Source organism: Myxocyprinus asiaticus, chromosome 16 (genome assembly GCF_019703515.2).
Source record: "Myxocyprinus asiaticus isolate MX2 ecotype Aquarium Trade chromosome 16, UBuf_Myxa_2, whole genome shotgun sequence".
Taxonomy (NCBI): domain Eukaryota; kingdom Metazoa; phylum Chordata; class Actinopteri; order Cypriniformes; family Catostomidae; genus Myxocyprinus; species Myxocyprinus asiaticus.
This window is the reverse complement of record NC_059359.1, coordinates 7227773-7253196: the sequence shown is the minus strand read 5'-3', so window position 1 is coordinate 7253196 and position 25424 is coordinate 7227773. Positions and strand designations below refer to the sequence as shown.

The following is a 25424-nucleotide window of genomic DNA, read 5'->3' as shown; positions in this document are numbered from 1 at the left end:
GTTATTAGACACAATTCTTCTCAGGTGGATGTCCTTACTGCTTTCTCTCTCCCCAGACGGGCGCTTGACCATGCCCTCACATCCACAGTAATCATTCAATACTATGGTATATATCAAAGGCCCATGGTATTAACATCTAATACCATCACTTTGCCATGGTACTGCCAAAGTAGTTTTTTGAAAGGGCTGAAGCTTGTGTAATCTGTTTTTTGAAGCTATATTCAGCTAAACTATAATTGTCAGTAGAAAATGAGTGTTCCATTGGACACTCAGTATAAATGACTCATTCTTTATAACCACTGCAGCACTTTAGCCTCACAGTATGATTTCAAATATCATATTCTCTTCTAAAGCTCTGCCACCATTAAACCTGCCATCTGTCCTGTCTTTTCAGAATTATTTTCATTGTACATTGAAGGTTATCCAAAGGTCCTCACCTTTGGTTTACAGTGGCCCCTAAAAGTTTATGGATAATTAAGCCACACTTAATATCTTGTTATTGCATTAGATCAGGGGTTTTCAAACAGGGGTCCGGGGACCACTAGAGGGCCGCAAAGGGAAAGAGAAAATAATAGCAAAGAATTTATAAAAATAGGTTAACATTTGACAAAATTTCTGTTTCATTCTGCTTTCTAAAGACTGGTCGAAAATCCATGATTACTTCATTTTATTGACAGCTATAGTTTTTGACATTAATAAATAAAAACAAATCTACACATACAGTACTGTGCAAAAGTTTTAGGCACTTGTGAAAAATGTTGCATAGTGAGGATGTCTTCAAAAATAATTACATAAATAGTTTTAATTTATCACTTAATGTCATACAAAGTCCAGTAAACATAAAAAAAGCTAAATCAATATTTGGTGTGACCACCTTTGCCTTCAAAATGGCACCAATTCTCCTAGCTACACCTGGACACAGTTTTTCTTGGTTGCTGGCAGATAGAATGTTCCAAGCTTCTTGGAGAATTTGCAACAGTTCTTCTATCTGTTTAGGCTGTCTCAATTGCTTCTGTCTCTTTATGTAATCTCAGACTAACATGATGTTCAGTGGGGAGCTTTGTGGGGGCCATGACATCTGTTGCAGGGCTCCCTGTTCTTCTATTCTAATTTTTTATATTAGCAAAAGTAATGTTTGGGAGTCTAACATTTATATTTCCTATTGACACACTAAAGCTGAAGATATAAATAACCATCTTAAGACAAATACTTTTGTGAAACACAGTACTGTAGTTTCATAATATATATACAATATACATACTTTTGAGAATAGATTACACTTGTGTTGTGTCTTTCTAGGGAGTTTCTCCCTGAGACTATCACCTTTAGCTTGCTAACAGGGGGTTGTAAAGCAATATTTATGATGTTAGTCTTTTGAAAATAACGTGTTGTTCATAAAATCACACTATTTTTATCACACAGTAATAATTGGACTTTATACATTAAAATTAATAGCTTTATGTTTTAGGAAGGGGTCCTTTGCAAGGGGATCATCATATTTGGCGGTCCTTGATGACTAAAAGTTTGAAAACTCTGCATTAGATAATAAAATATCAAACCAAGTGGCTTTTTATTTTAAAGAAACATAGCAAAAGCACACTTTTCATGCAAAATTTCACAAAAGGCAGTTTGGTAGATTTTGAATGAAGAACAATTGTTCAAAATGAAGACAAAATGTATTTGGACACTTTCTTGTTGTCAAACGTTAGTGAACGATGTCCATAGATAATGTGATGAATTATATGTGTGATAACTGTGGCTGCTAGGGCACCTCTGTGAACTTGAGGGGAACTGACTTCATACAAAAATCACCTTATTGGTTAAAAGAAATTGCAAAAATGGCTCAGGAAAAGTAAAGTTAGTTCTGAGGAAAGCTCTAGCATCATTTGTTTGTAGATGTGCCAAAAGTGTCCAACTACTTTCTGGGTCCACCAGATGTATTATGATGCTAATATGTTTTTGTTAGCATTAGTGCTACCTTACCATCTGATTTTCTCTTACTCAGGACAACAGTCGTCGCGTCGACAATGTTTTGAAGCTGTGGATCATCGAGGCCAGAGAACTCCCGCCCAAAAAGCGCTATTATTGTGAACTGTGCTTGGATGACATGCTGTACGCCCGTACCACCAGCAAACCCCGAACCGATACTGTGTTCTGGGGTGAGCACTTTGAATTCAACAACCTGCCAGCTGTCCGCAACCTCCGCCTTCATCTTTATAAAGAGACCGACAAGAAAAGACGCAAGGTAAAGACAACCTACCTTATGCTGGGTGGGGGTAATGGGCTTCTGTGAAATTCTGAAATTTATGTAAATTTTTCAGTTATACTTTTCATTCATATTTTAAGCTAATAATATCATTTGTAATGGAAATTTTTTTCTTTTTTTTTTTTTTTCAATTAGAAAATTAAAATAATAATCTTATTGCATTATAGAAGTGTCTTTGGGTGCATCCTGCTATTTTAAGGTCACTGATAACAATTTTTGGTCAATTTCTATAATCATACCAGGAGAAGAGCACATATTTAGGCTTGGTAAGTATCCCCATTTCCAGCATCACCGGTCGCCAGTTTGTGGAGCAGTGGTACCCAGTCATTCAGCCCAGCGTCCTGGCCAAGGGTGGGGGTGTGGGAGGGGGCAAAATCATCAACGCCTCCTTACGACTCAAGTCACGCTTTCAGACTATGAGCATTCTACCCATGGAGCTTTATAAAGAGTTTGCAGAGTATGTAACCAACAACTACCGAACGCTGTGCGCGGTTCTGGAACCATTACTGAGTGTCAAGAGTAAAGAGGAAGTGGCCTGTGCACTAGTACACATCCTGCAGAGCACAGGGAAGGCCAAGGTGAGACCTCTTTTGAATAATCTCTGTTTGTTTGTTATGTATGTGCTCCATTCCAAAACCTAGTGAGCTGAAGTGAGCAAAACCTCAAGGCTACGTTGGCGTGCCATGCAATGGCCATTCTAAATGGTTGACTATGCTTAATTATTATAACTTAATTATACTGCATCCTAAGATACCTTATTTTGGCTATATATAAAATATATATTTATATGTATATTATATATATATATATATATATATATATATATATATATATATTATATTAATCAATACTGAAACAGTATTCATAGATATTAGGGCTGTCAGTTCCATTACTTGAATGAACTGCATGAATAAATAATAAATCAAATTAATCACATACAGTATATGCATATTTGCTAAGAAAATCCCAGAAATGAAGACAAATAGTGGCTTTAGAAGTGAATAAATTGTTTGTTTGTTTTTTATTTCATTATCATTATGTATAAGCTTATCACTGGATGTAGAGAGTCTGCTCTTGGAAAGTGTGGGTTGGTGAGGCATAGGGTTGCCACGTGATCATGGGACGCTTCAGCATTTAGAGCGCTTGAATAGAGACAGGGGTCTGCTTCCAGCGTTTTGCTGTCTGACCCGTATTGAAGCAGAAAAATGGTGGACATAATGCCTTCCTATATTTCGCCAATAGGCAAGATAGGCATCCCGTACACCCAAAATACGAGATGTCCCATCTAATTCGGGATAGTGGACAAAGTCTGGCGCATTGACAGTAGTAGCGCATGGGTGAAATTTTTTTCTATCATTAATTATACTAAATTAGTATGTTAAATTTACATCACTTATAAAATAGTTGAGTATTTTACACAATATTTGTGTGTGCTTTGTACTTTTATGTTTATTACAGTATCACATTTTCTTAGCATCATTCTAACATTCTAGTCTAGTCTCCCGTGGGGAATGCTATTTGTGTAGTGTGCAAATGCTACTGCCTATGTAGTGCGTACCAAATCAGTCATTTATGATGTTAGGATGCAGCCAAAAGACAGCTGCCTATGAAGTCAGCAGGCAGCTCACTCTGTTTTGGAACAGAGCCATTTAGTTTGATTATAAGCAAGTCATTTGTGTAGTGATTACAGCTGTCTCTTATCTTGCTCTACACTAGGACTTTCTTTCCGATATGGCAATGTGTGAGGTGGATAGATTCAATGACCGAGAGCACCTTATCTTCAGAGAGAACACATTGGCCACCAAAGCCATAGAAGAGTACCTCAAACTCATTGGACACAAGTACCTCAAAGACGTTTTAGGTAACAATTTTATACATCATTAGATAGTCAAGAAAGTGCCTCACTGATTTTGAGATTGTTTTGTGAGATTTGAACTCAGAAATGTTACAGTATGGTCACACATTGATGGCTGTTTGTATTCAGGTGATTTTATCCGAGCCCTGTATGAATCAGAGGAGAACTGTGAAGTTGACCCAATGAGAACTCCACCTTCTGTACTGCCCGAACATCAAGCCAACCTCCGGATGTGCTGTGAGCTTGCACTCTGCAAAATCGTCAATTCTCATTGGTTAGTTATTTACACCAACATATGGTAAACCTGAGAAGCTAGTCTTAGGGGCTGTTCACACAGGACTGTTCTTGCATTAAAAAGGCAAAACAAAACACAGGTGTCTTGAGACACGTTATTAAAAAAAAATTTAATATGATGCTGCATTTTAAAAATGCAGAACTCATGGCATGAGATACCAAATAAACAGTATATCGCAATGGTCAAAAACATCCATTTAGGGCACGTTAACATAGGACTTTTTTTTTTTTTAAATGGTGCAGACGGATGCAAGAACTCAATGTTAATTTTTTGAAAGGCATAGTTCACCCAAAAGGTTCTGTCATCATTTACTCACCTTCTTGTAGTTCCAAACCCAAATTACTTTCTTTATTCTTTCTTTATTGTGGAACACAAACGGAGATGTTAAGCAGAATATTAGCCTCAGTCACCATTCACTTTCATTGCATGTCCCTAACATTTTTCCATGTTGGAACCCCCTGTTTTTCCCCCCATACTATGAAAGTGACTGTGTCATTTTGCCTAACATCTCCATTTTTGTTCCACAGAAGAAAGCAAGTCATACTAGTTTGGAACATCATGAGAGACAGATTAAATTATGATTAAATGATGACTGATGATGAAAATAATTTTTGGGTGAACTATGCCTTTAAGAAAGTCAAATTCTTCTTATGCAGAGTGACTGTAAATTTAGTAAACGCTAATGGAAATAAGACATTTACTTTGTTCTTCCCAGTGCGTTTCCAAGAGAACTGAAAGAGGTGTTTGCGTCCTGGCGCGTTCGATGCGCAGAGAGGGGACGAGAGGACATTGCAGATCGACTCATCAGCGGTTCCCTCTTTCTGCGGTTCCTGTGTCCAGCTGTCATGTCTCCATCCTTATTCAACCTGACGCAGGAATATCCAGATGAACAGACTTCACGTACACTCACTCTCATAGCCAAAGTGGTGCAGAACCTGGCAAACTTCTCAAAGTCAGTTCACACATTTTTTTCGTAATGTCGTAATGTTTGCTATATGAATACTGAGATTACTTTGAGAATACTACTAATATTTGTAATGGTACAAAACTATACATAACAATATCGGGCACTCTGAACTCTATCACAACAACAGTTTTGGTGGGTAAAAAATTGCATATTGAATGTCACAGCTTTCTGAAGTCACACAATAGTCACCTCAAAGCAAAATGTGTTTAAAAATCAAGTCTTCCACTGTTTTCTGAAGTCACAAAATTCACCCCAAAACAAAATATATATATATATATATATATATATATATATATATATATATATATATATATATATATATATATAAAAAGCTCAAGCCACCCCAAAACAAAAAAGTCAAGATTTTTATAATCAGTGGCTTCCTAAAATTACGTTCAAGGAGGAAAAAAGAAAATACATCATTAATCTCTGAGGATTCAAAAAGCAATCACCATGTTTTTTTTTTTTTTTTGTGACTTAGTGGTTGTTGTTGTATTTTAACTGTAGCTAGGGATGCACCGATGTATCAGCCGCTGATAAAAGCTTTTGTACCTCTTTGTACATTTTTAAAACATAATTCCTGAGCAAAACAATGATCTGGTGACAAAATAAGATAAGTGGCAAAATATCAGTATCGGCCAATAGTTTTTTGGTAAAATCGGTATCTATATCTGCCAAAATGTTGATATCGGTGCATCCGGTAGCAATACTAAAACAATAACAGTGAAATTATTCCTTAATAGCAAAAGTAAATTATAATAGTACATTGATTTTAAGACTTTATTTTAAAAAAATAAAGTAAGTTACTGTTGCTTAAGTGTAGAATTAATCTTACAGCTGATTGGTCTGTTGTTGGTTAACATTATGAGATGACGTGTAAATTCAGCATTGCCAGTATAGACATCATCACTATTTTCATCCAAACCTACATATGGTACATTTAAATCAGGAACAGTCCCTTTGGAGCAACTTGGGGTGAAGTGTCCTGCTCAAAGACACACACAGGGGATCTATTTAACGCTCCAGTTTGTGACTTTTGGGCATTCAGCCCAGATCCTTCGCCATTAAGCTATAACAAACTACTTGACTGCTGCTGTTTATGATCAACTTAATCATTGTTTTCATTATCAGTACGATCATAATTATCACCATCATCGTCTTTGGCAGTGTACCATTCACCAAATTCTACTCTCTGTTCTCACCGATTCCTGACTGTATTTTAGGTTTGGCAGTAAGGAGGAGTACATGTGCTTCATGAATGAGTTTTTAGAGATGGAGTGGGGCTCTATGCAGCAATTCCTGTACGAGATCTCCAATCTAGATAGCGTGAGCAATGCAGGAGCCTTTGAGGGTTACATCGACTTGGGAAGGGAGCTCTCAATCCTGCACAGTCTTCTATGGGAAGTTATGGCACAACTAAGTAAGGTAGCTGCTGTTTGATAATCTAGAAGAAGATGATTATGATTATCAACTTACATTTGTAATTGGTCATCAGTTTGTCCTCTTGCTCTCTCTCTCTCTCTCTCTCTCTCTCTCTCTCTCTATGTATTTTAGGATGCAATCATTAAACTCGGACCATTGCCCCGCCTTCTCAATGACATTAGCATGGCCCTTCGTAACCCTCATCTCCAAAGACAGCCCAGTCACCAGACAGACAGACAGCCTCCAGAGAGACAGACAGACAGATTGCTCTCCAGACCGAGCTTCAACAGGGGTGTCTCATCGGAGTTCCAAAACCTTATGATGAGAGACCTGAACAGGTAGCGTCTTGTGTTATTATATGGCAGTTTCCAAGAAAAGGGTGCAAAAAGGGCGTGAAATCATTACCAAAAAAAATTATTATAATAAAATAAATGGTCAAAATGGTGAAATGTGGTGCTTAACCTTAAGATATTTTATGAGCCATTTTATTTTCCATTGCAATTTTTGCAACCCTGTTACCATAGTTTAGGACATTTTTTTCCAGCATTAACATTCAATAATTATCCAAACTAAAAGAATATTCAGGGTTCAATAAGTTAAGCTCAGTCAACAGCATTTGTGGCATAATGTTGATTACCAGAAAAAAACAATTTGACTCTTCCGTCCTTTTCTTTAAAAAAAGCAAAAATCGAGGCACTTACAATGGAAGTGAATGGGGGACAATTTTTGGAGGGTTTAAAGGCAGAAATGTGAAGCTTATAATTTTATAAAAGCACTTACATTAATTCTTCTGTTAAAACTCATGTATTATTTGAGCTGTAAAGTTGTTTAAATTGTCATTTTTACAGTCATTTTAGAGTTTTAGGGTTTGTTGACAATACTAAGGTTAGTAAGTGATTTCTTCACACTAAAAACATGTTTACATGCATACTGTTTATGTTTAGTGGCTATACTTTTAAAACAGTGTGTATTTTAACATTTACAGATTGGCCCCATTCACTTCCATTGTAAGTGCCTCACTGGAACCCAGATTTTTGCTTTTTTTATAGAAAAGGAGGGATGAGTCGAAAAAGTACGGCACACTCCTAAACATACAGTAGGTAGTAAAATTATGTGGCTGTATAAGACACACTACCAGTCAAAAGTTTAGTCACATCTACTCATTCTTTATTATTACCATTTTACACATTTTACAGTTTTAGTAAAGTCATCAAAACAAGTATGCAAACTATACAGTGACCAAAAAAATCTGCTTAAAAAAACAAATCTAAACTATATTTTATTTTAGCTTCTAGATTACAGCTCTTGGCATTCTCACAATTAACTTCGTGTGATAAAAAAATGCATTCGTAGGTACAATTTATATTTGTCTACAAAACTAATATAGTTTTTTGACCAAAGGGTTTTTAAATATGAAGTTATGTAATTTAAGTCAAGTGGGTGCAATCTTTTGACTGGTAGGATACCGCGATTTAGCCTAAAATAAGGCAGCATCGCATATATCCTTCATAGATAAGAATGAAAAGTTTCATCCAAGATGGCAGACAATGTCAATATCAACACACTTGTATACATACTTATAAATAATATAATGTTTCGCCCAATATTTGTATGTGCTAAAAAAAATTTTTGTTGCTGTTGTTGTGCTTTTTAGAGCATCAGGTCGTTAGCTTAGCAACACGCTAACATCAGACTCAGACATCAAACATATTATAATCAACTGTGAGCGTCAGTCAACTCATGAGCAGCCTTTCAAATCAATTTTAATGATCCATTTCAGTTAGGATCCTGCCTAAGAAGGTTGCTACCTATGTAGACATCAAGCAGTGTTGTATGAAGTACCCATTAGTCATACGACGAAAATTGTTCTTAAATAAAAATATTAAAGTAACATATTAAATGCACTTAAGTATCAAAACTAGAAGTAAATGGCATAAATAAAGGCACAGCTTATTATTACCATGGAAAGCTAGTTTAGATTTTTATTCAGATTTGCGAATTGATTCGCAAAATAATTTGTTTAGATCACTTTTCTAACCAATTTGACAGATTCAAAAGAATCGTATTGATCAAAAGATTAGACTTAAATGATTTATCTTGAATCGTACGTCACTATCACAAAGCCGTAAACAGTTTACATTTGTAGCCGTGTTAATTTTTGCTGTGTTCAGTTGCAAAAAAGTAGCAAAAGGGTCTGGAGAAATGTATCAGAGTAAAAGTATGAATTTTCTCTTCAAAAAGGAGAAGTGAAATTCAACAGAAAATGTATACTTAAGTGAATTAGAAATATTCAAAAACTGTACTTAAGTACAGTAGCAAAGTATTTGTACTTCATTATTATATACCTCTGACAGCAAGGCAGCTCACTAGGTTTTAAAACTAAGCTTATGTGAACATTTCATGTCAACATTTCGTATCAATGTATTACGTCGTATATTGGAGAAAATCATTGTGGATTCATTTCCCCATTTTATCACCTCATATAGTTCAGTTGAGATTACTCGCCTGCCTTCTCCAACCTCTGCGATGTCCAGCGGTGGAGCTCCTCCATCTCGGGCTGGAATGGGGGGATTTGCGGACCGGGATCATCCTCACCGAGCCTCATCTAAAGACGTTTTCTATGTTGCCCGCCCCCCACTGGCCCGGTCCAGTCCCGCATACTGTACTAGCAGTTCTGACATTACTGATCCAGACCCAAAGGTAAGTCCCAAAAAGAATGGTACTGCTTGGTTGGGGGGTTCCACTTAAGTAATTTAGAATTGTTTTATGACTATGGTCAGTGCTGTTTGGTCCAAACTCTCATTTGAATAACAGCTCGCTCCCTAGCACACGTTTCAGCAGCTTTTCTGAGGGTCTGTGGGTTCGCTTTGATCCTGTGGGAGAAGAATGCATCACTGACCTGCTCACTGCATGGTCAAAAACCACCCTAGCATGGCGAAAGAGGGCTACAAGATGATGTGGGTGCTGTCAATACATACGAAAGAGATTTTTTACGTTAATCTTGCATCACCATTTGGGATTCAGTAATTAAAGGAATAGTTCACCAATAAAATGACAATTCCGTGATTATTTATTCACCCTCATGTCATTCTAAACCTGTATGCTGTTTTTTCCCCTGTTGAACACTAAAGGAGAATTTTAGAAGTATAGGGCTATGCAATTAATTGAAATAATATCAAAATCGCGATATGACCTTGTGCTATTATTAAACCGCAAAGGGCTGCAATTGCTCGCTTTAAATGTATGCGCACTGCTCTGTCCTGTCTGTATTGTGCTAGTATATTATAAGAGTGTTTACAGAGCGGTTTTGTGCTTCACGACTCTATCTCGTGCTCAGAATAACAGATGTGCTTGGCTGCTACAAGTTAATATAAAAATAATACACCCCGGGAATTTGTGAATAGAGGAGGAGAAGATGTTAAAAGAAGGAGCATATTATACAGTTGTTGTGAATTCAGCTACACAGAAACTCATGCAGTTGTCCTTCAAAATAAAAGCTTGGTTTAGAAATCTTTGGTTTTACTGGATCGCATAGAAATGCCCTGTGCAAGTTAAGATTTTATTACAGAAATGTATTATTGTTGTATAATAATAATAATAATAATAATCAATATTATAATACATTAATACAATATTCAATATTTTCCCAAATAATTACAATATGACTTGTTGTCCAAATCGTACAGACCTATTGAAGAATCTTCACGCAGCTCTTTTCCATACAACTGCAGTTCATAGTCAGTGAATTTACATGCACAGTTAAAATGTGTAGTCGGGCTTCATTTATCTGTCCAAATATACATGACACAATGTGTCAAATTCGTTTGGGTTAAATACATGTTGCCACTATAGAAAAGACTATGGGCCCTATTTTAAGAGAGCTAGCACTAAGCACAGCGCTATGCTATAAGTCATACACGCAAAGTCAGTGGGCATGGCCATGAATTTTGGTATTTTCATGCAAGTAAGTTTGACGAAATTGCTGGTGCCATGCGCTAATTGGCTGGGTCAAGCGCAATTTAATTCTAAAGTTCTTCTCTGTTTCTTCCCCCATCTGCATCCTACTATAAAGTCCATTCCCTGTCAAGCACCAGCGATATAAAAAAATACAGCACATTCATAAGAAGTTGGTAGTGTAAATGGACTGTATGCAATGAATTAGAAGAATAGAAATATGGACTAACATTCTTTTATGCATTAACTGTTGAATGTCAGGCAAATTTCTATGACAGTGACACACTCCTTTTATACACATGGAAAATGTGCTTCTCGTCAGGATTTGAATTTAAATTATAGAGAATGTAAGTATAATTAATCATTTTAATCTACTGATCACAAATCATGGCTAGTATTAATAGTGATTGTATCGGCACGCACTTCACTTCTACCGGTCGATTTTGAATTTCATTTATTGAAACATGAGAAAATCAAACCAAAAATATTTCTACATTTAAATTACACTTCAAACAAAATAAAAAAATATATAATCAAATGAATGAAGTGGTCATTATAAATCCAGACATTTTACTCTCTCCAGCTTCTTCCACCGGCCACTTTTGCAGTGACTTAAAAATCACTCTACGGTAACAGGTGGAAAATTTTATCAGTATAAATTAGACCGTAAATGCAATTGTAAATATAAACATAATAATAACAATTGAAAAATAAACCATGACCTGTAGTTAGTTTAACACAAATCTCATAAATATTTGTTTCATAAAACGGCTACAACTGTGATCGTCATGGACATAATTTGATGTTCCACTTTATTTTCAGAGTTTGGACATGAACTTTATTACCACCAGCTGGTGGAATCTCCAAACTGCAAATGCAGGAACTGAGTTTAGACTTTCCTCTGAAAACAGAGGTGCTTTTAGCACAATGACCTATTTCTCAAGAAATTAACAAATTGTGCTTAGTACCACTTAATTTACATACAGTACACCTACAGTTTGTGCGCATACACCCACAGATAGCGCAAACACTCCCATCCATGGCCACTTGCTCTGGCACGAAAATTGCACTTAGTACTACCGCTCACGCAAAAATTAGATATGACGTTGTGCATGGTCGTTGCGCGTAGCGTTGCGCTTTGCGCGCTTATGAAAATATAGCCCCATATTTTTTCCATTAAGCGTTTTCATTTCCTAAAATGAAGCATGTTAAGCCATTTCGAGCACTGACATATGCAATGCAATGTAATGTTTTATTTCTATTTGAATGTAGCCTATAGGAATTACAATGGTAGGAAACAATTATCATGCACTGAAATGTTATATTTTTGACAAAATGCTGCAGTTTTAATTCTCCTGTTTTTGACTGAAAAAAATGGCAGAAGACATGCGGTGATTGTCATTGATCTTCTACGATACCAGTTGGACTAAATTGCTCTAAATTGACATTTAAAAAAAAAAAAATTAAAAATGTAATCATTATAACTAAAAACCTTGCCCTCCGCCATAGCTCTCAAATCAAATATGGTCCCTTTAGACATGCCATGTTAAATTAGACATCAACGACGTTTGGTCAGGAGACATGCAAGAACTATAGGCATATGACGTAAAACTGACGTAATGTGCCATTTTTGTAGTCAATATGACTTTTGTAGTACCTTGTTGCAGAGATTATCAATAAATAATGACGTAAAATTCTGTTCCTCACAAAAAGCTGTTGGATGGCTTCAGAAGGTTTAATATACAGTATAGTAGATGAGTTGCATAGAGTTCATTATGGTGCTTTTATTGTGCCTTTTTTGTCGTCTTCGGGGCTTGACAGACGTCACTATCAACTGTTGTTGTATGGAAAAGATCTCCTTTTGTGTTCCATGGAAAAAATAAGGGTTTGGAACGACATGAGTGTGTGTTAATAATTTTTGGATGAACTATTCCATTAAACTCTCAAATTAAAGGGATATTTCACCCAAAAATTATCGTTAGGATTTACGAAATGGTTTTCATTCTTCCATGAAACACAGAAGGAAGTGTTCTTTTTTCCATACTTTTTTTTTCACTTTCCAATGAAAGTGAATGGTGACAAAGTCTGTTAGTCCATAACTTTCTGGTTTGGATCAACACGAGGGTGAGTAAATGATGGCAGAATTTTTATTTTGTATGAACTATTCCTTTAATACACAGTACCATGTACTCACATGCTGTCAAGCCACATACGTAAGCAAACTCACTTTGGCTATAAACGGCAGGTAGCTGCAGCGTACTCCCGTCGTAGGTTCTATGTCTTAATGAAAGCATCTTTACTGTATGATGGACCTCCAGGACTCCAGAATGAACAGCGTCTCTAACCTGCAGTCTATGGGGGACATGCTCAACTCTTCCCAGGCCTCGATTGCCGGCCTCGGCAGCTACGGTGGACTCGCAGGCTTGGGAGGAGGCCTCGGAGGTCAGCTGCGTGCCGGAGGACGCATGTCGGCCGGATCCGGGGGTTCCAGCATGTCCGGTGGTCTGAGACTGAGCCAGATGGGGACCACGACCGACTCACTGTCCCAGCAGCAACAGCAGCAGGCCGCCGCCCTTCGCTACCCCCTCTCCTTCCAGAACCCTCTGTTCCACCTCGCTGCAGATGGGCCACAGCTTCACCACCAGCACAGTCGGGCACAGCCGCCTCCTCCACTCCTGCTCGCCCCGGAGCCGGACCCTTCGCACCCCACTTACATCCCGCAGTTCGCCCACGGTGGGTTCTCTCGAAGTGAGGATCTCTCCACCCTCAGACCAGGACCTCATCTGGGTCAGCCGAGCATCATTCACTCCCACAGCTATAGTGATGACTACACCCGACATAACCAGAGCGACTACGGGCGACGGCAAATCCCAATGCATTTGCAGGTATTTTCTTTAGTTTTTTATTGGCTTAAAAAGTCTACATTCTTTTGATCATTATATAATAATATAAATATAAATATAAATAGTTAATGCTAATAGTCAATGTTAACTGATGTCATTTCAATATTTTAAACACCATTAAATAGTTCGCCCCCACCCAAAAACCAAAATTCGGTCATAGGTTACCCTCACCCTCATGTTGTTTCAAAACCATATGACTTTTTTTCTTATGCAGAACACAAACAGAATAATTTTTAATAATTCATTAATAATTCAAGGCCATCTTTTCAATGCAATGGCAGTGGATAGTGACTCTCTTTAAAGCTTTTAAAAGGATCTAAAAGGATCAGAAAAGTATTTTCATTACCTTTATCCATCCCTCATGAAAACTAAACATGGTTTTACTACAGAAACCATAGTGGAACTATGGTATTTGTAGTGAATGCATAGTAACCACAAAATTTACCATGAATTTACTACAGTAACTATAGTTCCATTATGATATTTGTAGTAAAAACATATTTGCAAAATTTAAAATGGTTTTACTACAGGAACCACATTTTAACCATGGTATTTGTGGTTATACTGTTGTAATAATACAGGAAAACCAAAACTATGATAATAAAATTAATAATTAATTATTGTTACTGTAGTAAAACCAACAAATCCTAGAGCTTTCAACCTACATCTACCAAACTTGTCACAGACCTTCAGACTGCTCTGACACGGGATGCAGTGACTTTTATAACTGATCTAATTTAAGGTTTTCGATTAGCACATGATCAAATCTCAACAACAAAAAAAACCCCATAGACTTACATTGACAGAATGTTCAAATGAACCAATACTATTTAATCTGTCTGTCTGTCTGTCTGTCTATTTATCTGTCTATCTGTCTATCTGTCTGTCTGTCTGTCTGTCTATCTGTCTATCTATCTATCTATCTATCTATCTATATGTCTGTCTGTCTATCCGTCTGTCTATTTATCCATCTACAGTGCCTGTCTGTCTGTCTGTCTATCTATCTGTCTGATGAGGCTTTGTCAAGCCAACATCTATGTTTGTGTTCACAAATTTTTCCTATGTATTTGTTTTTTTATTCTTTCTGTACTTTGAAATTGCAATTTTTTAACACAATTTCTGAGTAAATAATTTTAGAAATCCGTTACAGAAATGGTCATTGTTATTTAATTATGTGTCTGGTGATCAGGAGCAGCAACAGATGACAGGAATGACATCACAGACCGGCACATCTCATTCTTCCCTTGCCACGCCTCCTTCCACCGTTCAGCCTGTCCGTCAAACCTCCATGGTTCCTCCCACACAGCGAATGAAATTACAACCCTCGCATCAGCTGTCTGTGAGTTCTGCCGCTGGCGCCCCTACAGGCAAGACCAGACCGCAGAGCGGAAACCTGCTCCAGTCCCCTGAGTCTGGCTTTGGGGGCCGGCAGCAGGGCCCTCGACAGCAGCTGTCCGTCAAAGACAACACTCCCCCGGGTCTCCCCCATCAGCAGAGCTCCACCAGGGAGAGCCAGGGGTCCCAGGGCTCTCAGGGCGGAACTCCACAGTCCACACAGCAATCCAAATCGCATCAGGAACGCCAGCAGGTCCAGCAACAGCATCTACTCAAGCCTACCATGAGCAAACAGGTGCTCGGATCCAAATGATTCATTTTAGACTTATAGTGAAACATGTCTTTAGAAAGTCACTGAATTTTATACAGGGTCCCACAGTCATGGAAAACCTGAAATATAAGGACATATTTAAATGGCCTGGAAAAGTCGTGGAAATTTTTATAGTGAAGATAGATTTTTCTAGATTTCCTCTGCCTAAAAATATCTCATCTGCTAGAGAAATATATATAAAAAGCTAGATATTGTTTTTGTATAGTAAAACTTACATAGTATTAGTGTTCATAGTGTCTTGTTTGTTGAAATGTAAAAAAAATGACCCAAGTTTCCACACTTACATGATATTTTATTTTTATTTTCTTTAGGGCTCTTCCCAGTCTCCATCCACCCTCAACCCCCTGACCCCTGCCTCTGAGCGAACCGTCGCCTGGGTGTCCAACATGCCCCATCTGTCTGCTGACATCGAGAGTTCCCGCATCGACAGAGAAGAGTTCAAGCTGAAGGAGTATTCAAAGAGCATGGATGAGTCACGCCTGGACAGGGTGTGTTTCTCTTTTACTAAACGAGCTATACTAGCTACTGTATATGCTGTAAACTTTCCTTTATACCTATTCCATATTACATTGTTTTTTTATTTTATTTAGAGCAATGTATATTGCAGTTTTAGAAAGCTCTTGTGCATTTAGCACTTGGTAAAACTGGATTGCAGGTGGTTAGTGGGATTGTTGGAGCCTTATAAAAATTACTTGACTGTGGTGACATTTTTGCATAATGACATCGCGTGGTTCATGACATGCATTGCGGCAGTTCTGAGGTGAAATGTCCACTGAGTGGCGCTAAAAGCAAGTTAAATGTTCTCGCAAACAGATTAGGGCTGAGGTCTAAATTGCATACTACCCATACTACTTGTAATACTTTTGCCATATCTGTCTATGGCAGAAATAGTAAGAGTAGTATTGTAGTATGCAATTCCGAACTCAGCCTCAGTTTCTAAAGTTAATGCTCTGCTGAGTTTTAAAGCAACAAAACCGGGGGGTCTGGGTAGCTCAGTGGAAAAGAAATTGGCTACCACCCCTGGAATTCGCTAGTTCAAATCCCAGGGTGTGCTGAGTGACTCCAGCCAGGTTTCCTAAGCAACCAAATTGGCCCGGTTGCTAGGGAGGGTAGAATCACACGGAGTAACCTCCTCGTGATCGCTATAATGTGGTTCACTCTCGGTGGGGAACGTGGTGAGTTGTGCATAGATGCTGCGGTGGATGGCGTGAAGCCTCCACACGTGCTAGGTCTCCGCGGTAACGCGCTCAACAAGCCATGTGATAAGATGCGCGGGTTGATGGTCTCAGACGCGGAGGCAGCTGAGATTCGTCCTCCGCCACCCGGATTGAGGCAAATAACTACGCCATCACGAGGACTTAGAGCACATTGGGAATTGGGCATTCCAAATTGAAAAAAAAAAAAAGCAACAAAACTGTCCTCCCTACTCTAACCTTAAACCTAAACCTTACCAATAGTGTCAGAAATAGCAAATGTGAGATCTTGCATGCTCCTCTGTAATCGTACCCCAGTCATTTAGCTACTGCACAACTTGAGTACGCTCAAATACTTTAAGCTTGTAAATGTAGTTGGTTATATAATGCAAACATTACAATTACAAGTCATGTACTGTAAAGTGTTTTCGATGTAAATTTTGTGTTGAACTGGGAAAAAAGTACGTTTATGAACTAATAATCTGGCCTTTTACTTGTGATTTGTGTAAAAGTGAGTAAAAGTTGTTTTTGTAGTGCCTCTAGTGGCAGTTTCCTCTATTTCGCCAGGAAACTGCAGCTATATGTACAAGCAGCCATCGAAACATTATTTTGCAAAAATGTAGGAAAAACGTACAGTAACGTGATTCTGTGAGACCAGGTTGGGTTGTTGCGTTCAAAAGAAGCACAACGGTTTGTTGAATTCCCTCCTCAGTTGACTGTTTAAAGTTTAGCTTGAGTTCAAGTGTCAAAGAAATGCATATCATGTCTTTTACCTCAAGTGCAAATCATGCATATAATGCATATCATGTCTTAGAACAGATGGTGCTGGCATCTTAATTTATGCATCATTTGAATATTAAAAGAGACTGAGTAGCATTTCAAAGAAATCAGACTTTGGGAGATAACAGCATGAGCTTTCAGTCAGTATGTCCCAGATGATCTTGAACCCCTGTTCCCCTTCCTGTATCCCCCTCTGGCAATAAAACATTGAGGATCTCAGTTAGGTTGACAGCATTTAAACAAATATATTTTCACACAATTGCATACAACCAGTAAAATCAGAAAACATATATATTACTGACTTAAAAGCAGAATTTAACAAAATATTTTGTTACAAAAAATAAGATGTAAAATGCTTTGCAAGAATGTCTTCGCAGGGAGAACGCATGTTTAAATCGAAAAACAACATCGCAGATGGATGCATAAACGTAACCTTATGAATAGCCCCTAAAAAAACTGTTCTGATAACATGCTGTTTTCATCTCTTCTGTGGCCGCAGGTGCGTGAATATGAAGAGGAGATTCATTCCCTTAAGGAGCGTCTGATGATGTCACACCGAAAGCTGGAGGAGTATGAGAGGAGGCTGTTAACTCAGGAGCAGCAGACCAATAAAATCCTGCTGCAGTATCAGAGCCGACTGGATGACAGTGAGAGGAGACTCAGACTGCAACAGATGGAGAAAGACAACCAGATTAAAGGAATTATTGACAGGTAATGAGACAGAGAAATGTGAGAAACATTGAGCAGTGATCACACACAGGAGTGAGCACGCAGTGTTAAACAGGTTAAGTTCATTTGCAAATGACCCCTTATATACTTATATATAAAAACATATTTTAAATACACTAAAAAAAAAAATTAAAAAAAAAAAAAAAGATTTTTGCTGCTTGTATAATTTACTTAATTAAAATGAACTAAAGTTAACAATTCTAGAAATTTTTTCACATCTTTATTTCACTGAATTTATCTATTTAAATTTGTAAAATGTAAGTTTACTTAATCCATTTGAGTTGGGACTACATTTTTAGTCTTTACTTTTTGTGGTGTTAATGTAGCATTGATGAAACTGGGCATGCTTTGCATGGGACTCGATGGGGGGAGTAAACGTTAACATTAAGTGTTTTTGTGCAAGATGAACATAAAGGGGGATACTTAGTGTTTAATGTTTTGTTATCCTGAGATTTAGAAGAGTTTCTGTTATGTTGGAGTTTAGGGGTTACCATTATGGTGAAGAGTAGAGCTTGAGCTAACGATGAGGACAGGTAAATGTCGCAACATAAAATTAATTGTTCGCTTCAATGAACAATTGCTGTGCTTACCGTAACATAGTTACTAAACTACACCTGTAGTGTAGTGCATGTATTCGGCATGCTAACATTCATTTTCACTAGTTAGTATATAAAGAAATAGAATATTTAATTGAGTTACATTGACATGTCTAATTTTGTTGGGTTTACCCAATTCACCTAGGTTATTTCTACACAAAGTGTTTGTGTTGAGATTACATAGTAATTTTAAGTCAAGTAAACTCATTTCAAGCACTGTCCACAACTGAATTAAATTCAGACATAAAGCTATTTTTTTTTAGTGTACATTGGCCCCAAGAAGTATTTGGACATGCATTTAAATGAAGAAATGTCATGTACAGTACCCTGTTAAAAAAAAAAAATGACAGCCTAACCCTTCTATGGTATTCAAAAATGGCACCTTCCCTTGGTATTTGCTATCTTTTTTGACCAGAAGATTTAGATGTGTAACCATTTTTTTTTCTTCCCTGAAGTAAGAACAATAAAATTATGCATTTCTTTTGGGATTTTATACTATTTTTATGATTGCTGCCATCTGGTGAACAAAATATAAATAGCATGACTTGAAAACCATGTAATGCCAGTAACAGCCAGTAGATGACTGTAGCCACCTACTATGTAGTCTGATGGCTTGTTGTAACCTCATTTTATATTTATCACAAGATAAGCATTTGGATATATATTTAGACATTATCAAACTATTATCTGTGAAAGTTTAGCATTTTAAAATTGATTAGAGGGGTCAGTTTTCGTAGTTTATGTCATTATGCTTGTCATCAAACCTGATCATGACAAAAAGAAGACAGAATAAAAATGTTTCTGCCAATAATTTATTAAACATAAAAATGTAATAACTCAAAGTAAATGCATAATAATGTCAAGAAAATGAACATCAAGAAACAGAAATGAACTGCAAAATGTGCTTTTTTTATATACGACCACTTAGACTTATTGAATCAAGACCAATTTTTATTTTATTTAATTTATTTATTTATTTATTTTTATGTTCAGATGGCAAATGGAGGAAAAGTCACCAAGTATTGTACTGCTCAGATAAAGGAAAACATTTTTATTAAATTTAAACATTTATTTCGGTCAAAAATGACCGAATACCATAGGAGGGTTAAACCTAACCTTAACTCATTGACACCAGTTGGTTACAAGAAATTACAAAAATGTGAATAATGTTTTTGCAGATGCCACTTGGTTTGATATTTTATATCTAATATAATGGCATTCATACATTTTTAACCATCCAAATAATTTTTGTGCTGCTGTAAATATGCAGTATATAGTTTCAAAAGAGGTTTTATGGATTTAAGTGGATCTGTGGTTTGTAGTCTGTGAATTGAGTTCAGTTCATGGAAGAATTGTGCCAGTGTCATAAGAATTTAAACTCTTTAATGTAAACTCTTATAATGGCCACATTGTTCATTGTTATAAAGCTATTTTGTAATTGCTAAACTATGTCCATTTCCATCTTGTTTTGCTGTTGTCATTTGTTTTGTTCGGTTTCATCATTTCTGTTTTGTTATTTTGTTTCTTTGTGTGTTTGTGTGGCAACAGAGGTTGTCTTTATGTTATGCATCTATAGAGATATGTAAAAGAGACCCATTTTCCAATATTGTTATTTACTCTGATGTAAATGACATCACCCCACCCATTGGTTGATGAAATAATGATGTAACCTCCTGTAATGCAGCACATGCAGTGTAATATTTTGTGTCACAGAATATATTGCTATTTCAATCCAATTCTAGGAAGGAAGGCATGGAGTGAAGACCTTCAGTGAAGGGACACCTGTGTTCTTACTCTCAAAAGGCCATAAAATACCAAAAATCAAATTTCTTCCTTCCTTGACATGTATTAGCACAGTATCTGACTGGAATGATCTTAGGATGAGCAGGATATGTGTGTAAATGAAGAAATAGTATGTGTGCAGTATAGACTTGTCATTTTGAGCACTGCCTTCTAAGGTAACAAAGTGTCGTAAATTGTGCTAGAGGTAACAAAAATGCTTTATGAATTGCTAATGTTTTCTTTGTGCACTTTGCATGGCAGAACTTGTGTTCGGAAAGAAAAAAATGCCATTTTCAAAAGCTCGCAATGAGCAAATATCAGTGTAGCTACAATAATAATGTTTACTCATTAGGCCTTTACTCGGCTTTTACCTGTTAGTCTTTAAATAGAAATTCTCAGGAATTTCTCTTCCAAATAACCATTAGTAATTGTAGCAGAACATCTTGAAAATACTCTTTTTTTTAACAGCATTTTATATCTTGTTTAATATCCTTAAAACTAGATAAACCCCATTGACATTAATGTTACCAAATGTAGATTTATGTTTAGAAATAATTTTATTCAAGAGATATATATTCTGAAAACAAGTCTTATTATAACACAGTTTGCTTTGCAAGTAAATTTAAATATCTAAATAAAGTTTAGTTTTTTTTGTTGTTGTTTTTTACTGGAAAACAAGACAAAATTATTGATATGAAAATAATTTTCTTGTAGTGTGAAAGTCCAATATATCTTCTCTTCCTGAATTTTTGTACTACCTGTTGGAGTTTTCTGCTATACTTCTCTCTTCACTGTGTTCTGGAACATACTGTATGATGAAAGTGTCTTACAATTTAAAGGAGATCACATTTCAGATGTCCATGTTCTCCATATCACTATGTTCTATATCTAATCACAAGAACAGCAATCTCATATGTCACCCACCATTCATTCACATCTGAAGTTCATTGCGGGGATATCAGTTTCAGTAGCAAGAGCATTCATTGAGAAATATGCAAATAAAACAGTGTATTTGCAAGGTTCAGAAACAGATATGCTTCCTTATTTTAGGGTGAATAGGGTGAATTCAAAAGAAGAAAAAATATCAGTTATATTTTGTATAAAGAAAATAAAGCCTATCTACTATTTTTGTGACAATTAAGCTCATCCCCAAAATTTTCCAGCAGCATTTTTCTTTATTGTAATGAAAAAACAAAATATATCATTCTGATTACTGTAATGCAAAAAATTAATTATATATATATTATTATTATTATTATTGTACAGTATTTATGCAGCATGGTAGTATATGTTGTACTGCTTTTAATTTATACTTATTTTGTTAAAAAAAAAAAAAAAATACAATGTGTCCAGGCAGTAATTAAAATCTAATGAGAATCTCTATAAACCTCCTGAGACCCGAGCGTGACTACTGTGTGAATTTTCCATTTCCCTTTTTGATTTATAACTAGTAGCACCTAATAAACATGCAATAAATAAATAAGTAAATAAATATAGTCTAGAGCAAATAAAGTTTTCCTAAAACTGGATGGCAATATATGTGGACAGCGGGACTAAGTTGTGAAATTTTAAATAATACCAAGCTATAGAAAGTCAGGTTTTTTTTAAATCAAATTGTTTATTATGTTTCCAGGAGTGTTGGTTATTCATGTTTACAGACATTACATGAGAAATTAGCATAAATAATTCTGATAATCCAATCACTGCCAACCATGTTAAAATAAAATGATCCATTATAAATTCTGGCTCTATGTACTGATTACCATTGTCCCATATCTGTCAAACATGTTGAGTGGTCCAAACATCATCTGTAGCCTGAAACTGTACTTTTGATAGGAAGTTTGGATTGAATGCACTTAGCTGCATAGAGAGCTATAAAATGCTCCCTTGCTTCCTATTTAGTGAATGACTTAACCTCCAGTGCGCTGTCTGTATGCACTTGTCTCAGAATAGTTCAAAATGCACCTTATTTTCATCCTAACTCCATATAAAGCCTCTGAAAGCAACATTTTTCACCTATTGGATGAACCCATGTGATAATGCACAGTAAATATAGGATTTCTAAGGAAAAAATGTGCTAAAGTACACATTAGTGTACATTGTGTTTAGCAGCGTGGTGTTTCGCGATAAGTCGCACAAATTTAAAAAAATGGCATATCGGATGAATCTAGAGACTCTAATCTTTTGACTCAAACAGGTTTCAATGTAAAAAATGTAATTGGGTTTCTGACCAGATGTAGTTTTGTTGGCGTTTCTCCCAAAGACAAACTCCGCTGTGATCGGCGCCATGTTGTTTTGTCACATGACAAAGTTTAACCCTTTACTGACAGCACAGAGTCTCCTGAACTTAGATCAGTTGGTTTAAATTAATTTAAATTATGCGTTGTGAATAGCAAAGCCAAAAAACAACGTCCACGCATGTGTACACGGAGTCGCACGAGGTTAAATATTTGGAGAACTGCAAACAAACTCGAAAGTACACATCTTATTACGCTGTGTATTTAACTGAAAAAAATGTCACAATCCCCCAAAAATGTGAATTGTACCAAAGTAGGCTTCATTTTCTTTATACGAAACATAATCTAATTTTTTATTTGTTTGATTTTAGGGTGATATATGACCCTGATAAATAAATATTAACACATCAAATCAGCATAATATTCATTGTGTTTTGATTCATGGACAATGACAAGTACATTCAGTATAAGACAATAATATGAGGTAAGTGAAGACATTTTACTGAGTTATGATATAGGCCCGCTGTGATATGCTTATGAATATTTTATTTTGTGTGGTGCTGTTTGTGAAATAAACATAGAAATATTAATTAAAAATCAAGAATTATTTTAACATTGAATTCAATTAAAAATATATTTTGTAATGTGATGTCGAAATAAATAAAGATTTTGAAGAATATGAAATGTTTGCTCTGAAATGCTGAAAATAAGACGTTTTATTTTGTTTTGTAGTTAAAGATTGTCAGTTGATATATAAAGTTGATTGTATAAAATATTTTCCAGTATATTATTAGAAAAGTAGACAAATTAAGACATTGCTTCCCTATAAATTCATTACAAATATATATTACAAATAGAGCATGAATATATATTCTGTATATATGAGATTACATATACTGTATTTAACTCTTGTAGCTAATCTTTGTGCAATAAGTATGCCTTGATTACTGTAGCGATGAAAAATAGCACAGTGAAAGTTTACTGTTTTTTCTGGTTTATTTAATATTCCTTCCTGTGACCCCTCTGACCTCATGAACTTTTTTCAGACCTTTGTTAATAAACTCTCAGCTTGTAACTGCATATAAAACAGGCCTGAGCATACCTGGAATAATAAAGCTTCTGTCTTTTTTAGAAATCACAGCAATTGACAAGTAAATTGTGTGTTATTCTGTTCTTTTGTTTTTAATTTTTGCTTTTAAATTTTGTACTAGTAACATGTACATTATGAATGGAATAAAATATCCAATCACATTGTATAAACCCAAACTGTGGAATTCATTATTTACTCATACTGAAGATAAGAACAAGCTCAGAATTAGTGCAAATATACAATTTGTCATATCAGTCCAGTCATTTACAATCACAACAATGACAAATGTTTTCCAGAATTGGCTCAAACTTGCTAATTGTGAGTTCAAACTTGCTAATTTTGAAACCACACACATCCATATATTGTTGTCTATGTTGTGTCCCCTGTCATGTCTGATGTCATGTTGTCTTGTCAACACAAACATAAATCAAACCAAACACAGCAAAAGATATCGTTCTTTATAAAGCCATGGTTTCTCTTCTTTTACTGTACAGTTAAAAACACTATCTAATCGGATATCCAAAGCGTTTGGAAGAGATTTTTATTAGAAGATATGAAAGCATCCCTGTTTTTGAGTGCGGAACTGAGCCGTCACTTTGATGCGTGCTGGCGGCCACTTCAATGGCGTGTAATTGCAGAAATAAGCTGCCAGGAAGAGCGGCAGCCATCAAACTCTTTTATAAGCCTTACAATGTGACCCATTTTGATTTATAAACTCACTAATTCCCATGGGATGATGGAAATATGTCATTAATATGACATGTCTAGGATACACTGTTTCACTGTACACTTTCCAGATTTGATAAAAGAATGGACAAGCCCTAGTAATTTACCATTGAGGTATATGAATCAGATTGTATTTGTGGCAGATGAACAATGCGTTTTAATTGCATGATCTCAATAAATACTAATAATGTCTTTCTCTCTCACACTCTTTCTGTCTTCCTCGTTTTTTGGTTTTCCACGAAGACTCATGGCTGTGGAAGATGAGCTGAGGGTAGGGGTGGTGCCTGAGAACAAACCCAGGATATTCGCAGACCAGGTGTGTTTTCTCGTTTCTTTACACTCTCTCTCTCTCTCTCTCTCTCTCTCTTTCTCTCTCTATGAATATCTGTATCCAGTTTAGTCCATTGTGTGTCTGTACCTCTGCATCCATGTAGGAATGTCTCTTTGTTTTGCTTTGCTTGTCTAAACGCTGATTCATTTCAAGACTGATTTCCATTGCTGCCATGTTATTGTGTGTAGAATACCCCACAGATTTTGGAGACAATGCTGGATGATTTTATACACTAGAGGAAGAGTAGCAACGGGGGGCTTCCTGACTATCTGGACTATCCCAGAACATTTTTTATTGCATTTTGTGGCTTGCTAAACGTCGCAGTTATGCTTCATTTCAACTTTAGGATCAACATTTTCTTGACAAGTGTTCAAATACAGAAAGAGTATTGTGCTATTAAAATTATATTAAAAGCATGGTTTAGATAGTTTTAAAGAAATAATTTGAAAATCTCTGACTTTTGATTGCAGAAATCTGAGAACAGTTTGAGACATTGTTTAGATCTATTTTAAAGGAGACGCATGTGAGATTACTGGGTTCTTTTTCTCAGAGGCAGGAGACTCTAGAAATAGTCTTCATTTGTTATCATTTATAATGTTACGCTAAAAAAACATTGCTGGCAGAGGTAAGAT

General features: G+C 36.2%; 1 protein-coding gene across 9 annotated transcripts in view; it reads left to right on the top strand.

Moving 5' to 3' along the window:
• Nucleotides 1-25424, top strand: part of syngap1b (synaptic Ras GTPase activating protein 1b) — a 181021-nt gene that overhangs the window by 136405 nt on the left and 19192 nt on the right. For 6 of the 9 annotated variants that reach the window (XM_051720255.1, XM_051720253.1, XM_051720250.1 and 3 more), the window contains 13 exons: nucleotides 2006-2245; nucleotides 2509-2844; nucleotides 3983-4127; nucleotides 4251-4395; nucleotides 5132-5368; nucleotides 6607-6808; nucleotides 6938-7143; nucleotides 9292-9505; nucleotides 13078-13644; nucleotides 14852-15292; nucleotides 15640-15816; nucleotides 17801-18012; nucleotides 24705-24777. In XM_051720255.1, the coding sequence (XP_051576215.1) occupies nucleotides 2006-2245; nucleotides 2509-2844; nucleotides 3983-4127; nucleotides 4251-4395; nucleotides 5132-5368; nucleotides 6607-6808; nucleotides 6938-7143; nucleotides 9292-9505; nucleotides 13078-13644; nucleotides 14852-15292; nucleotides 15640-15816; nucleotides 17801-18012; nucleotides 24705-24777 (3195 nt within the window). Of the gene's footprint in view, nucleotides 1-2005; nucleotides 2246-2508; nucleotides 2845-3982; nucleotides 4128-4250; nucleotides 4396-5131; nucleotides 5369-6606; nucleotides 6809-6937; nucleotides 7144-9291; nucleotides 9506-13077; nucleotides 13645-14851; nucleotides 15293-15639; nucleotides 15817-17800; nucleotides 18013-20368; nucleotides 21001-24704; nucleotides 24778-25424 lie in introns of those variants that run through there. The other 3 variants (XM_051720252.1, XM_051720251.1, XM_051720257.1) reach the window with 3 other exon arrangements.